Below are 16,445 nucleotides of genomic sequence, written 5' to 3'. Positions count from 1 at the left end.
CCCTCCCTCTGGCGGTTGCTTGTTTGCCTCTTCCGGGTCCGGTTAAATGCTTTTTGGAGGTCTTCAGCGGTCTCCAGCAGTCTTCGCGTGTTTCGGGTCTTTTGAGTTTCGCGTGTCACGCTTGTCGTGGTATACACGCATACAAATTTGAACATGTGTCCCCGCAGCCTGATGTACGCACTTGTATCTCGCCTTGGTGTTCTGAACTCCAAGATTTGTGTGAGCAGTTTACCTATGTGTGGTATGCGGAGGGTAAATTTGGAGTGCTCATTCATGAACACATCTATCAGGAAAAGCTTCTCGACAAGTTGTTCCATCTTGCTGAAAGACGAGGCCATAGAACACAAATCTGGACAAGATTCCAATACAAAGTTGCCACCCATTGAGCCGGATGACGATACACGTTCGATATTGAATGATATTTGGCATGACTTTGAGTACGTACCTCCAAAGGCATCGAACTCCCCAGAAGATATGAAGTCATCGAAGGCTCCATTAACACCGCAAAGCCAGGATAAAAAGCAGCAACCGAAGAATGATCAGCAGGTTCGAGACCTCATTTACTCGGCACAGTTTAACGCGAAAAAGTTGTATTCCGAAGAGGACGCAACTGTTATTCTTGACACACTGGAGAAGCTGCAGTCTGGACAGAGTGCAGTGAGAGAAGATTTGGACTATTACCCTGAGAACATCAAGATTGACGAATTTGAAGGCCTAAACCTGACACGTAAGGCGTATTGCGAGCGGCTACAAGTGTACTAGATATTACATCCCAAGTGAAAAATGTCTGCAATTCCAAATGGTTTATGAAACAATTTCCATTTTAAACCACTTACGTACAAAGTGGTTTGAAGTAGAAATTGTTTAATAAACCACTTGTAACAGCAAACAGTTCACATGGGATACGTCCCCACAATTTTTTCTCACTGTTATTTATTTTTAACTTCCCAGGTGGAGTAACTGGAGTCTTTGACCTAGACGAGTTGATAGATGTGCTTCGTTCTGAGAAACTCTCAGATATTGCTGTAGTGACGGTGCCCAAAGATAAAGTATATTGTGACTACATCGTTGTGGCCAGTGCTATATCTCGGAGACAATCCAAGGCAGTTTCAGAGTTTCTGAAGAAATTGGTAAGTTTCCGACACACACTGAATCATTGTGTAACATGCTTGTCGATAAAATCCACAATGTACAGAGCGCCTTGAGAAAATGTACTACAAATGTACTCAACTGGGCTAGTTGGTATAATCTTAGCTTGATTGTCAACCCGAAACAAAGGTGGAGGGAAGCACACAGGACGTGTGCTGATAAGCAACTACAGTGAACCCTCGTTATTATGACCGTGGTCGTTCCCGAGAATTTTGGTCATAATGCGAAATTGTCATATTAACGAGGGGGATTTGCAGAGGTTTCATTGCATTGTTCCCCAGGAGTATGGTCGTAAAGCGCGTATGTCAGATTATCGGGGGTCATATTAACGAGGGTTCACTGTACTATAACTTTGGAAGTTCCATGTTTAAATACAACAAGGTCACCTATAAGCCAAAACAGCAAGCAGAGCACCCCCAGTTACCCCCAACACTGATATTATGCTCCACTGCAGTGGCATAGCCAGACAAATGTTTCGGGAGGGGTTCCACAGGGATTTTATATGGGGAGGAGGATTTAACCCTCGTTTCCCTCTCCCAAATGCACTACCAAAGGTACGATTACAGGGGGAGGGGGCTTTGCCCACCCCCCACCCCCCACACACACATACACAAACCCCTCCTCTGTTATTTCCCTCCCTGATCCTTCCTACAGTCCTTCACTGTATGTCAGAACTTAGCAGCTGCATCTGTTGCTGTGGACAGCCAAGTGCTCAGCTCAGATGGAGTGCCTGCCAAAGACACAGGATGCACCTTTAGTCTAATCATGCCATGCCATTCATTCATGCCATTGTTCCACTTAGATATATACACAATATTTTTTCACGTTCCACCAATTTATCAGTGTGGTTGACGTCACGTTTTCTACGGGCAAACTTTGGCTTGCCCAGTTTTTGCAGTGCTGAGAGCGTAACAGGCATTCTGTATCTGGTAGCCGCTCTTAATGTTGTGAGCAGTTCTGTTTAAGTAGTGGACAACAACACTTGGTCTGTTCTCAAGTCTCACTTGTGGCCCTCTCCCACGAACTCGAGTACTCCTAAGCAGGTACTCACCAAGGCCTCTAATCAGGCGTCCTGGACACCCAGCCCAGCAGTTTGCCCAATTGCTGCTGAAGTGCTTTTCCTGTAGTATGGACACATGGCTGGCATGACCGAGGTAGGGCATCACAATGCCCCCCTTGAGCACTTCTGAATGTGCGGACCCAAAAGGCAGCAACCGTTTCTCACACTGTGATGAGGGGGTCTTCTCAACTAAGCTGGGTATCTCACGGGTAAACCTCAGACCTGGTGCATGATCCACAAACACCTCAAACACATCTGAGATGTTGCAACACCCACCTTCACTGTAAAACACTAAACTGTCCACATACATGTACACTTTTGTATAGATCTGTACACAGCACAGACCTCACAAAAGTGCACAGATATGCGGACGGTGGTTTAGTCAAGAAATCCCGTGTACTAAAGGGCGATAACACATTGATTCTGGTAGCTGTTTTTGTTTGTAGGTAACTTTGTTGTATTTAAACGTGGCACTTCCATTAAAGGTGTTGCGACACTTTCTCTGATGTGTTGAAGCATAATAGATATGCATCGTACTCATTATGAGAACACTGTGGAAAAAAGAATTTTTCCTCTCGCTAGATTGGTTCGGAAAATAGGCGCAGCCACAAAACGATGACCCACGGTGTGACCTCACGGACCCCTCTCCCCCATTTGGCTTGGGAGACGCGCGTCTTCCGTCGCTGCTCCTGTGTGATGTCACCGATGTCGCTTCTTCAGGGCCGTTTTTCTCCGTACCTGCTCACGTCATGGACCTGAAAACTTGAATATGGGATGATGTCGGGTGATAGAATAGTTTTTCGTATTTATCTGGGAAAGCTGGAAACCAACTGTCACGACACCTTTAAAGTAGCTGTAATTGCTAGTCAGCGTGTGTGCACACTCTTAGAAATACTCCGCATAGCATGCAGCTAGCCAACCATAATCCCGAATGACACAAGTCTCTGTCCTGATTTGTTCAAAACGGGAGGCATGCGCCTCTTTATGACATTTATGCAGTTATGTGAGATTGTCACCAAAAAGGTGTACACCCTATGCTATCCACAAATCGACAGCGATAAGGGTATCACTCTGTGCAATCGTTGGCCTTCAGTGTGCTATGTGTTGACGTTCTGTTTCTAGAGTGTAGGACTCTAGAAACAGAACGTCAACACATAGCACACTGAAGGCCAACGATTGCAGAGAGTGATACCCTTATCGCTGTCATCACCACCATTGTCACCACATAGCACGATGTGGGCCAACTATTGGCTCGAATGATAGGGTTATCACTTCTGATTGAGAGAGAGAGAGGACGTATGCCTTTTTGTGTGAATTCGGATATATGATAATTGCCACAAAAATGCATATGCCCCCATCTGTCTTTGAATCAGAGGCGATAAACCTATCTTTCATGGCAATGGTTAGCGCATAGCGTGCTATGCGGTGAAGTTCTTTTTTTAGGGTGTACGTAGAAGCTGCAATTACTCCCTAATTTACTCCTTTTTTTATAGTTCTCTCTTTTTCAGTCCCTTAATTCACAGGTGATGGTGGAGGTGATGTCGAGCACATGGTATTAGTCTTTGCAATTGGTTGGTTCATGAGGAGAGCATCACTGTTTAGTACGCTCAGGGCCAATCACTGCATAGGTGAATGTTACTCACTACTGTTAAAACAGAACTTCAGCACATAGCACCCTCCTAGCCAACCACCATTGCGAATGATATCACTCTGTGCACTGATTTGTTCAAAGAAGGGGGAGGTGCCTATCTCGGACATGCATAATGTGTCCCAGATAGGCTCCTCCTCTCATTTTCAACAGATCAGGACACAGAATGATATTATTCGAAATGACGGTTGGCTAGGAGCGACCTATGTGGTGAAGTTCTGTTTTAACGGTGTATAGGGACGTAAACTGAAATGATCAGTTATATTTGCTGTTTACTACGAAAGCAGGACATACACTTTTCACTTACAATTCAGGTATGGTACGTATATGCAAAGTGCCAAATAATGGTACGGCCCCTGTTCTTCTCAGATGAAATTCTAATTGCCGCCTGAATCTGATCGTGGTAGGAGGACAACATCTGACTTAACAGTGCACGTTCCTCGTCGTCCGTGTTAAACCATCCTAAAAATCGGCCATGAGCATTGCAATCTCTTCTCCTAGTCCGCCATAGAAAATCAAATATAACAAGAAATGTTGCAGCGCAATGCACGTACCGTGGCTAAATTCGCCTACGGCAACATTTTGATGGACAGAAGTTAATGTTATTGAACCGGTTCGAACCGCTATAGTTTCCTTTTGGAGCTGAACCAGAACTGAACCATTATGGTAGAACCCGAACCGATAACATTTTCGGTTACTCTCGTCCAGGGTATCAACATTCCCTGTGCATAATAACATTTGTTGATAATCACCTGCCTGTTCTCTTTTTACGTTAACATTCACATGTCCACAGGAAAATAAAAGCTGAATGAAGGAATGTTCTCTTCAAAAGGCTGCACTTACATAATGCTATATAGTATAGAATGTTAAGCTCTCATTGCATGATAGTTAAGTCATATACCCCCGTCTAGTAAAAGTAGAGCATTACATGGCAAAGTTTTTTGACGAATATACAACTCAACATTGGTAACCAGAGCACATGATGGAGACAGGCATACCAATGTTTATGGAGACTTAGAGCGAAGTTACAAAATGTGACAACACAGGGCCCCTTTTCATAACTTTGCTCTACGTCTCCATAAACATGTTCATGTCATGTCATGTCATGTCATGTGTATCTATGTTGGGGCATATCAATATATCATTTACCTATTATGTAATATGGATACCCCATATTAACATCTTTTAAGTACTGGAATCATCTTCACAAACTTGTTCAGCATATAGAAGTTGTCAATTGTATCCAGTGCTCAATTTTTTTGTGAACATTAATGCATGAAATGCTGTGTAGGTGTCTAGCATGCAGTTAGTTACTTTAGATCAGGGGTCTGACTTCTCTGTCAAGGAATTTCAGTTTGACGGAGATAATGGGTTGTCCCTCGCAGTTTTCCTGTTATCCTCTCAAACAAACTGAACTTTGTACAATAGTACATTGTTGGTACATTTGCATTGTGCAACTCCTTAATTCTGTTTCCTTCTGCATTCCTTCATGGCAGTACAAGCGCAAGAGGGGAGACAGTGACCCTGCCCTATTCATAGAAGGTGAAGATTGCCCCAACTGGAAGGCTCTTGACATGGGAAACATTGTACTTCACATATTCCTGCCTGATACACGTGCTCAGTATGACCTTGAGACCCTGTGGACTGTTGGAAGCAACTACGATGACCTTACTCACGCCAAAGATGATCCTGTGTTCGACATGCTACAGCAGCAGATTCAACTTCTTGAGAACATGAAGCCATTGGGAGGGAACTCATCAGACACTGTACTACCCAGCATCTAAGAACAGCTGGAACAGCTTACGATGAACTGACAAAGTTCGTTTTCACCGAGAGGCATAGCAGGACATTGGCATAGCTTGTGGTATTCAGATTGAATTCCATTGTATATTTATTTTATTGTAATAAAAAAAAATGTCTAAATTTGGTAGCACATGTGGTAGACCCACACAGTACTTGCATGAAATCACTGATGTGACATGGACAGAAAATTGGTTGCTAAAGGGGACAATTACTTGCATCGATGTGAACCAGGGTTCTTATGGCGATGAGGGTAACAGACGCCTAGAAAATCATAACCAGAACACATCCGGCTCTGACATAGCTGCAGTCGTCTCTATCAGTGGGGCGGTGCTCGAGAAGTCTCGTGCTTAAGACCACCAGTGGGAAGAGCCGTAAGTAGTGCGCTTCTGACATCAGAACTTGACACACACTTGTGCTCAAGGGTTTACCATCTCATCCAGTACAACACTTGGAAAAACAATTTTTTTTCCTTCGATGCTCTGGTGTATAGGAACACGCTCCGGCGCATTTTTTCCTCAGTGTACGGACATGTGCAAGTCTATACGGTACCATTCGCTGCTAGCTTGTCACTCTGAGGAAGGAATGCGCTGAAGCGTGTTCCGTGAACTTTTGTCCAGCACTGTACAACGTGTCCATCATGTAATGAGCCACATCTATCAAAGTGCCGAAGCTCCTTTAAGCATTGATTCTTCTGGCACATATATGGTGAGAAATGTGAAAGAATGTCTGTAGCTTTTGTACCACCAGTGTACGAATATTGAAGAAAGGCAGAGTGAAAGGAAGTAACTGACATAGAGTCACAAGACTGATAGACTGATGTCTTCTATTGTTAGAGTAAGCATATCTCAAAACATTTCTGCAAGACACTTGCATAGTGAACTTGACAGGATGTGTATTTGTGACATACTAGTAACTACTATCAATAGTTCAGTGGGGCACTTTCTACTGCCTACTTGTCACAAAATGCCTAATTGCCAGTGGTCACTCTTGTTCCAAGATATCAATATAGCATACAGCCTGTACAGTCATGTATCGCTTATCCGTAATTCATTGAACCGGAAAACTTTCTATCCGGTCTGCGTGATCGGGAACGAGCCTGCGACCATTGGCTTTGTATTCGGTTAACCAAAATTCGTATCCGTGTCTGGATATGAAGTACTGGAAACAATGTTGCAGAATTAGTGTCATTCTGATTCGCTTATCTGGAAAAGTGTCAACATCCTCCACCCTTGGCATTTGCTGGCGCTGGCATTGTCCCAGAGCAACATCACCTCCCTGGGGGTCTTCTTGTCTACTCTCTGACCTCATTTTGCTCAGAAGTTTCTCATTGGTCACCGGTGTGGACAAACAGGGGTAATGGCTCTGGTGAAGTACAAGATGTGTCAGATTTCTACGGGGCACAAGAAAGCGTCGCCTAGACAAGCCCAGTGAAAGTATTTCAGCCTTCCAGCTTGGGCTAAAGATGTGCTGGTGTTGGTGTCGGAACAACCACGACCTGAGACATTCTGTGCCAAAAAGGAGAAGTGGCTTTCAAGTGATCCTGAAGAGTGCATGACAGACTTCTGTCACACGTCTCAGAGATGTTCTTCAACTTGAAACAGTCCACTTTAGAAGACTTTCTAAGATAAAGTGTGCGCCAGAACACCATCTTTCTTTTTTTCCGTTGAGTAACAAACTATTATTTATAGTAATATTTAGTGAACTTGTACGCTTCCTCTGGCTTGATTCACTTATCCAGAGTTTGTTATCCGGATGATATGGGAAGACTACCAAGGTGTCCACATAAGCGAGACAAGACTGTATATCTAGGGCCCCACTTTTTCGGGTTCAATGGCTTAAGCGGATTCGGAACGGAAAAATCTGGTACTATTTTTAAATCTGTACTCCAGGGTGAAACCGTGTGCTACCGATACATTCGGGTGTTATCGGGTTATGTTTTGCTCTCTGTTCAGCAAGCCACCCGTGATTAAGGTGCATATATGGGTCAAACATGCATACCTCGCAATTTATAAGGTAAGCACCACATGTTCTAACATCAAATATACTTTGCATACTTATTGAACTCAAATAATATCAAAACCACACATTCGTACAAATTACTAGTAAGTAGTGCACGTGATATGTGGTAAAACGTGTGATTGGAATTCAGGGAGGCATCGGGTTTAACCCGAATTGGCCCTAAACCGATTCGGCTTAAATCAAGAAAGCGAGATCCTATGTATATCCAATAAGAAATTGTGCATTTTATGATGGCAATATACTCCTTTTTAGACTCTCTTGAAGTGCTCAATGCCAAAGCAAACTCTACAAATATCTACGGTCTTCTCTCTCACGGTAGTTAGAACAATGGAACAAGCACGTTCAAGATTCGGTACGACTGCCAAACGACACATTTTGGAGGTTAGGCAAAGTTGGCACATAGAACAATCGTTCCTAACTTTCAGGTACGAGAAGAAAATTGCATCCAACTGGCTATTCCCCACCTTCAGGCTTATAGCAAATGGGGTACCTGAACTTTTATTATGCAGGTTACAGTGGGATATTTAAAAATCAGCTATGGGATACACACCTTTCAGAAGTGGTGCACAGAGTGATTGGTCAATGAAATACCTTAGATTTTTTAACTTCAATGGTCAGATCAGAATGGTGTCATTTTGTGAACTGTAGATGTATCATAGGGGATCACAGGTATTCAGGGCATGGGCGGCAAATGCTAACTCATCGCAATGGGCAAGGATGAACACAAGAACTGTGCACCGGCAAGAACATGCATATGGTTGTATATGCCAGCACATCGTCCACTAGGCATGAGAGCAGTTAGTCGGATTACCTTTAGAACAGTAGAATTCAGAGTCCTGTGGGGTCAAAGCATATATACTTGCAGCTTAGACACAAGAAAATCTTAACTTCACTTTTGCTGTTTTTATTGTTCTTATTTACTTTATGTATAAGGCTTAAATTACACAACACCACAAACACTTTGTAACAAGCAAGAAATTAGTCTCTGGCCACAAACAGAACACATGTTCCAAACTGCCCATTCCCATCATTCACAACTGCTTTCACGTATGTCCTGGCATAGCCACCACGAGGTCTATCACGCAGAAGTAATGAAAAACAGTCACTCCATGGGACAGTTGAGTGCAGCACTGCTGTCTGCAAGGAGTGGAAATGGGAGGAAGGCCACACAGCGACTGCTTGTCCCACAGTGACAGGGTACAGGAAACACTTGCCAGAACAGAACCATGGTAGACATCAAACACACTGGTACACCTAACATCACTAGTGACCTATTGAACCCGCAACTAAATTCTGGTAATCACGACTGCACTTTCACGAGCCCTTTGCCCATGCTGGAATGAGGTGAATCTGAAGATGATCAAACAAAATAATCCTACAGTACAAAGAGACAGGAAAAAAAAAATCTGAATGTCGAAACCCTGATTCTCTTATTTCTGGTACTATACAAAGTTAACAGCGCACATAAAAACTCGCTCAGTCATAGGCGCACACTGCAGCAGCTAAACAGGATCAGATGTCCTGGAGACAGTTAAATATGTTCTTCAGACATCAACAGCAAAAGCCACCTTGGTATAATTGAAAACCAATGGTGTCTAATTGCTCGCCAACCAGAACACACATCCATGTCGCTGAGCATTAAAAAAAAAAAAAAAGCTGTTTGCACAAAAAAACTGCCTGTACACAGACGAATGCATGCACATCCAAAAGAAAAATGATGGGGCTGCTAACCAAACCTCATCTAACCGTTTGATTTTGGTAGCAGGCACAGCACCCATACACTCTCCAGAAATTGTGCACCTCACTTTCTCCCTTCTAGAAACTCAGGGAGATGAAAAGAAAAAGAAACTGAGACACCCAGTGGGTTGTAATAAAATGAAACCATGACTGTAGCAATGCTGCCGGAACTAACACACAAACAGGGTTTTATGTAGCATAGCGCTTTGTCCAAAGTCTAGCAATACGATCGTGTTCTTCCCTCTGCTGCATGAACTGTGTGGCGATGCTGCCTACAAGTGGATCAGCTGGAAGAACGAGAAGGGCAGTAGTTAGCTTTATCACAAATGTGTGCAGCCACTTACATGTATCAATATCAGGTGTGTGAAAACATACAAAATTTTGAAGACAGACCAAAAGCCGGGAGAGGTCATGACGAAAAAAGTTGAAACACCGGCCTTGATACAACAGGCAACAAAATTTACTTTTAACGTTTCGACGCCTATGCGGGCGTCCTCATCAGACAAACGCGAAACGAAATAGTACAGATCCGAGATCGGAAAATTGGTCCAACCGGTACTCAAAACCAGTCACTTCTTTAACTTTGAAGAGGCAGAAACTTTGGCATGTGAACATAGGTGGGGGTGGGTGGAGGGGTGGGGTACAGGTACAGGGGGTCCCTACCGGAATGCTAAAGGAGCATGACAAAGGCTTAAAGCTGGTCTCTGATCTGTACTATTTTGTTTCGCGTTTGTCTGATGAGGATGCCCGCACAAGCGTCGAAACGTTATAAGTAAATTTTGTTGCCTGTTGTGTCAAGCCGGTGTTTCATGTTTTTTCGGCATACAAAATTTTCAAGCCATTTTCTTGTTTGTACTTTACTGCCATATTTTAAGAATTTCCTTAGAGAGCATGTGAGGCAGACAATTTTCCACAACTGCCTGATAGATGACTTTCTGTGGTGGGTCCTCTAGCGAAAACCCTTGTGCCAGGCAGGTGTGTATCACCCTTGATAAACACAATACGTAGTCACACCATGGAGGTGATTGCCACAACGCAAGTCGCTCACCCGACTCTAAAATCGAGGAATTATAGCAGGCAAGATTAAAATTCTGGTTATTCTGTACTGAATTGCTCCTGCTCACATAAGCACGGCATTCTTCTGCAGGGAGGGTTGAAGCCAGTTGTTGCCTACATTTGGAGTGTCAGGTTCGTGAGCTCGTGCTGGGGTAGCTAATGCATGTATTACAAACGGCAGTTGAACTGAAGCTGGAATAAAACATAGGGCCGTGCATAGACGTGGTGTGTCGCACAGTTCATAAGCTGCAGGGATTGACGCACTGAACTGAGAAGTTCAGCATTAGCACAACGCTTACGCTTTACTTCCATCCTTTTTGTGGAATATTAGAAATGATATTTTATTTGCTCAAAAACTGCATAATTTTTCTGCACCATCAGCTGTGATGAGCACTCCATACATAAGATCCAGCTTGTGGTTTCATATGTACCGACGTCTTGATAATCAATGCCTAAGTATATTTTCCAAATGCTTGCCTGATCTGTCTCATCATGAAGTCTACTGTGGTACTTGATTAGGGACTGGTGACAACGTCAAATTTGTTTATTAAACACTTGCAGCAATACTATTTGCTGAAAAGTGATGGAGTAACGTAACAAGCACTCATCTGGAAACAGGGTAGTTGGTATTCACACCACACACTTGATACGATATTATAGACATGATGTACATACCACATATCTATTTAAGTGTGTGATGTGAATAAACTTGCCAGTTGAGAGTTCACAGTTGTGCTGTCTGCTTACGTGTGTTTATTCTGTGCCTACCACAAGTAGCAGCCACTCAAATGTTTCGGTGTGAATCACGTTAATGTAATATGGACTAGTTCAATACGCAAGGTGATTCTGAGTAAATACAGCACCACACGTAGCATAATTCATTTTCCGTGTGCATAGTATACCCTCCGTGACTTCAGTGGGTCAAAACCATATTGTTGTGTCTATACCATGTGTATTGGAAGTCAAATCCTTCATTTGGACTTCCTTGGCCGGCTTCAACTTGCAGCAATGTTGAAATAATCTGTCGTTCAAACATTGACCCGCCTGGCCAATACAGTCGACCCCCGTTTATCCGGACTTCATTTATCCGGATCCCGCGGTATCCGGACAAAAGGCATGGGAATGGATTTTCCTTCATGTATTTTGTTCTCGTTTATCCGGACTTCAGCTTCCGGACTCGGACAAGAAATCCAGGGAACGAAAGTCGAAAATTGTAATCCAGCTTCAGTTATCCGGACTACCGTGAGTAAGAGGAGACGCTGACCCCGCTTCGCCACCCTTTTCGCTGTTTTGGGGTTATTCTCGTCACACGTCAGGGACCTACATTCCTCCGTGGGGGAGACAACCGTGCACGATGACCCCCTTTTCTATTTGTGTGCGTTGGGTCACGTTGACCAGTCGAGTCATTTGGAAATATCTCGAGCAACTGTCCCGTTCTAGAGGGGAGAACTCCAACCCGAGGGCCTGCTGCTTACAGCCCGTTGGCCGATGAAGACATTCCCCTAGCTGAGCTGCGATCCCTTATGCAGAGGCTCACTGCGACTGCCATAGATGATGCTGCTGTTTCTGACTACGTTGACGTTGATAAGGATGATGACGCGTGTGCAGCTATGACTGATGACGGTGTGACTGCTGCTGTTGCCTCCGATGATGTGCAGCAAGACACTGCCGATGACGCCAGTGAGAAACAAGGCACCGACATTGACACTTTGCGATCACACTGACATCCTTTGAGCAGCGCAACAGCGTGGCTCAACTCTATGCACTTAGCAAAAGTTTGCAGGAATCGAGTGCCTACCCTACTATGTAACAGCTGTCATTGACGAGATTTCTGTGTTTTAATTAAACCTTGCTGTGTAGGACGTTTCTATTCGGTCGTTTCATTTATCCGGATGCTCCGGTATCCGGACGATTTCGCCGGGAACGGCACCGTCCGGATAAACGGGGGTCGACTGTATATTGTTGCTCGCATGAAAGAAAAAAAAGAATCAATATACCTAAAAAAACACAATATTGGCCAGACGGGTCAATGTTCGAACGACAGATTAAAAATGGTGAAACTCCTGTTTACGCCTATTTCCTTCTGGTTCAGGCTCGTACGCTGAGCTCCACGCACCGTGGCTCCAGCTAAGGGAGCTTGTGACATGCCAGATGAGCTCCAAAGATTAATCCTAGCTTCGTCTACAGTTCTTTCTAAACTTTGTTTAAACTGACTAAAGCAGGACTCCAGTTCCGTAAGCAGTATACACGTAAGAAGGTTAACTGCAAACCCAACACAACAGTTTTGTTTGAACACTTTCTTTCACAGAAACCCAAGCATTATACACTGATAAATGGCACAAAAAAGGGGCAAGTTTAGTCCACTATTCAATCGTAAGATTAGTCGTCAATAATAAAAATAGCTAAAAGGAGTTCCTTTTAAACCTCCCATCCCGAAATTCTACAGCGACAAGAGTTGGTAGTTAAGGTTGCATGACTGTTTCACACAATACCTAGAATAAATAGCTATGCAGGCACAAAGAGCATAACACCATAATTCATGAGGCAAGCTAGACCAGGCTGACTACCTGTGCTAGTTACTTATCCATCAAACCACTGTCCACACCCTGCAAATGAGTCACATTTTTTCCAATAAATCTGGCTTACCTGGATTGCAGTCTGTGAGCAGGGAACATATCGAAAGTAGTACTTTGGAAATAGTGAGTGCGGGACTCCAATTGTCTTTTAGAATATCCAAGCATATTACACCTTGACTATTGATGTTGCAGTGGTAAATACGTGTGCGAAATGTCACCTGCAAAAAATGAGAGTTTGAAGTATGAATCTCTTTTGCATGTGCAGTATCTGGATCCTCAACTTAAATGCCATTCATTGTAAAAGCAGAAGGCAAAACAGGAAAAAAAAAAAAAAAAAAAAAAAACAGGGGCATCATCATCTACGAGACACCTTAACAATGTTCAGCAGTTATGTGATCAATTTTAAAATTGTCAAACTTCAGAAGGGTGGTAAGCAAAAGTTTAGCCAAACAACCTTTTTACTCAAGTGCCACACGATATCACTGTGCAGGAAAATGCTGCTAACTTCATTGCTTTTCTGATGCAATCCTTTTTTATATAACACAAAATTGCATGTTCAGCTCATTCATGAGAGTGTTTCAAAAGTCCAATCAATGTTATATTCTGCAAAACCACAAGTGGAACTGCATATTCAAAAATTGCTTGCAATCACAGGCAGAACCAGCAAATCAAGGCATATGTGTAGAGCTAGAAAGCAATGCACATGCAAAATCCCATCGTTCAACCTTCAGTTGAGCCTTGAGTTTAATCTTTCTACTTTAGTTCAGTAACAATTGCTTCAAAGGACGACACCATCAGTACTGAACAGCAAGGGGAAGTTCACAGTTCTGTGACACGCAAGCTCAAAACACCAAATGTGATGAGAAGGAAGTCTAATTATAGAAGATGAAGCACTGAAAAAAAAAAAAAAAAAGAAATCAGGAATACCTTGGGAGGCTTGAAGGGATATTCCGGACTGAAGTGAATATCTAAGAAAAAGACGCCACCTTCATAAACAGAGCCTGGAGGCCCCAGAATAGTAGACACCCACTCATACAGGTTGTCACCTTTTGGACCAGCACTGCAAACAGAAACCAAATATAAAAATCGATGTACTATTGCTTATAATATTCCACTAAAACAATCACCAAATTCTGCAGAAACAACGCCACACACATCTCACATAGCCAGAATGATGGGACATTCAGCTTTGGCATCTAGCCATGTCAGAAGCAAGGGGCCGCTGGAAAATAAACAAACCCTACACAGCCATGCCAATTCAAATTTAACTATAACATAGCAGTGCAATTAAGAAAACACATCTCAAACACTTAATGTCCTGCAGTAATAAAGGCAAAAAAAAAAAAAAAGAGGTGATCTATAAAAGAAATAGAATATAGAATAGAGCACACACAACTGATTTTATTTTTGATTCAGTGTTAGCACAGCAAAGCAACTGTGGCCATGAGATGTGTACAAATGTGGACATATGGAGAGAGGACAGGAAGGAGTGGGGGTCGGGGGGAGTATGCGTCCTGGGCAGACTTCAGAGGGAACTGCACCGATATTTGTCTGGAAAGTCTGCCGGAAAAACAAGGCAAAACCTCAGACAGCACAGACAGAGGTAACCGATAATTTTCATCAACTACTACGCCCTTATGTGTGGAGGAAAAGCAGGTTTATGGCTACCACCATTGTAGTGGATAAAAGTCGCTGCAAGTCATCATACGTTGACAAATGTCATGAAAGTTTGAGGCACAGGGAAAGACAGGTGTTATGCTGAATCGCACAATGTGACAGAAGAGCTTCAAGAGTGACAGTAGTGGAGTAACTATGCCTTTGCAGCTGTGTTCTGCAGCTGTCACTCATGTAAAATAGTCCCATGTATTAAGGAATATGCACGCCCATGAAAACAAAACTACATACAGCCTGTCAAGATACCACCAGTTCCGCATCAGAAACTTTCCACCCTTCACAAGAAGTGTTCTGCTAATTTCAGTTGTCTCGTGACATAAGGCCCCGAATTATAATTATACTTCTTGCAAGTTCTAGCCACACCCAGTATGTTGTCCACAAAGGCCGCATGCTTGCTTGCATAATGCAGATACACAGGAACCTGGACTTGAGAGGATGTCCCCATATACTGTGCCTCTAACAACACAAGGGCTCCACCTTCACACCAAGCAGTGCAAGCATTACCGTCGAATTATTTTTAAAAATAATCTAACATTGCGAATTGTCAACTTCGCTACCTAGTGTGGCAAGTAGATAATCAACTTGTTGACTATGTAAACAATGGGTCCTACCAAAACTCTGCAGAATGCTGTCAGATTCCACAATGCAATTCCCACTGATAAGTGTCAAATTTCGAATTCAATTATGCATGGCTAGTTAGCAACATGGAAGTAGTATCTGACCCCACCCTTCAAATTTGTTGTAATTGCGCAAATGCACAGCTGCTGAACGTCTACCACAGTTTGTACATTAAATTGTGCATTCATTGTTTCAACAACAGAAAAACAGCAACAAAAATGACAAATGCAGAGTCACGCGTTGTGGACACCCAGAAACACTTGAAAACGCAATCGTGAGGCAAAGTAAGGAAAGAAAAAATCGAAGTGTCATTTGACCTGCAATTAGGAGGGGGGTCCAGCGTAATCTCGGCAAGTTCCTTCTGGATCCTGAAAAAGTAACCAGAACTAGTGTAAAGGAACTTGTGTCGAACTTCGGCGGATATTAAACCGTATAGTTACTCCGCAAATACATGTGCAAACGCAGTAGTTTTGATGAGGCTGCCGCCATAGTCCTAGAGATCCATTACATTCGGAACTCACCTCTTGGCACTTGTGCTGAGAGCTTTTGACATTTTGATGTTCAATTTTGTTTCTGTTTGTTCGTTTCCAGACTGCTGACTCGTTGCTGCAGAGCTCTTTCTACGAATGGATGATCCAGGGTTTGGTGGTCCTGCCTGTGTTCGATCACCGGACATCTCACAAAACGCAATTTTGTTGACTAGCCCGCAAATTGTATCAATAGAAATAAACATGCAAAAGTGTTAAACATAGATTACTAAAGATACACAACATTTGCACATGAGGCGCATACTAATACACATCCAACTACAGAAGTCATTTGGATAGTCACACAAAAAATACGGAGCCCTAACAAAGACATGAACGCAGTGTGTCAAATAAATCAGCTCCAGAGGTTTTGTACGTACATATATCATCACCAAAACATAGGTGGTTTGTTACACGTATTAACGCAGTCAATTAAACTCCTTTTCACTACCAATAGCAAAACCCACAACTTACAGGGCAACCCGCTCCAGTAGGCGAGGAACGTCGAAACCTAGAAGGCCGTGCCGCCGTGCCGTGCCGTACCTTCGAGGCTTGTGGAGGCTGTTACTGCAATTCTC

At 43.2% G+C, this 16,445-nt stretch overlaps 2 protein-coding genes across 3 annotated transcripts; one reads left to right on the top strand and one right to left on the bottom strand.

Annotated features, from left to right (window-relative positions):
- The first annotated feature begins 24 nt into the window (after positions 1 to 24).
- Positions 25 to 5,787, top strand: LOC135377619 (uncharacterized). Its single transcript, XM_064610168.1, has 3 exons — positions 25 to 727; positions 952 to 1,130; positions 5,354 to 5,787. Exons 1-3 carry the CDS (start codon positions 154 to 156, stop codon positions 5,639 to 5,641), a joined length of 1,041 nt encoding a protein of 346 aa, XP_064466238.1. The 5' UTR covers positions 25 to 153; the 3' UTR covers positions 5,642 to 5,787.
- A 2,780-nt stretch (positions 5,788 to 8,567) lies between these two features.
- Positions 8,568 to 16,445, bottom strand: LOC135377618 (ubiquitin-conjugating enzyme E2-24 kDa). Of its 2 annotated transcripts, XM_064610167.1 has the most exons (6): positions 16,342 to 16,445; positions 15,862 to 15,995; positions 15,658 to 15,708; positions 13,976 to 14,108; positions 13,119 to 13,266; positions 8,568 to 9,703 (listed from the first exon to the last, which is right to left on the bottom strand). In XM_064610167.1, the coding sequence occupies exons 2-6, from the start codon at positions 15,891 to 15,893 to the stop codon at positions 9,606 to 9,608; spliced, it is 462 nt and encodes a 153-aa protein (XP_064466237.1). In that variant the 5' UTR covers positions 15,894 to 15,995; positions 16,342 to 16,445; the 3' UTR covers positions 8,568 to 9,605. The 2 variants fall into 2 exon arrangements, with proteins under 2 accessions (XP_064466237.1, XP_064466236.1); XM_064610166.1 differs by lacking the exon at positions 16,342 to 16,445 and having other exon boundaries at positions 15,862 to 16,031.

Source organism: Ornithodoros turicata, chromosome 1 (genome assembly GCF_037126465.1).
Source record: "Ornithodoros turicata isolate Travis chromosome 1, ASM3712646v1, whole genome shotgun sequence".
NCBI classification, from domain to species: domain Eukaryota; kingdom Metazoa; phylum Arthropoda; class Arachnida; order Ixodida; family Argasidae; genus Ornithodoros; species Ornithodoros turicata.
The sequence above is the reverse complement of the archived record's forward strand: the minus strand, read 5'-3'. Positions and strand labels throughout refer to the sequence as shown.

Coding starts and splice junctions, on each gene's coding strand:
- LOC135377619 (XM_064610168.1), top strand. CDS start 154: ATGTGTCCCCGCAGCCTGATGTACGCACTTGTATCTCGCCTTGGTGTT. Junction 728..951: donor TGAAGGCCTAAACCTGACAC/GTAAGGCGTATT, acceptor TTAACTTCCCAG/GTGGAGTAACTGGAGTCTTT. Junction 1,131..5,353: donor CAGAGTTTCTGAAGAAATTG/GTAAGTTTCCGA, acceptor CCTTCATGGCAG/TACAAGCGCAAGAGGGGAGA.
- LOC135377618 (XM_064610166.1), bottom strand. CDS start 16,016: ATGTCCGGTGATCGAACACAGGCAGGACCACCAAACCCTGGATCATCC. Junction 15,709..15,861: donor CTCAGCACAAGTGCCAAGAG/GTGAGTTCCGAA, acceptor TTACTTTTTCAG/GATCCAGAAGGAACTTGCCG. Junction 9,704..13,118: donor GCTCACAGACTGCAATCCAG/GTAAGCCAGATT, acceptor TCGTTCTTCCAG/CTGATCCACTTGTAGGCAGC.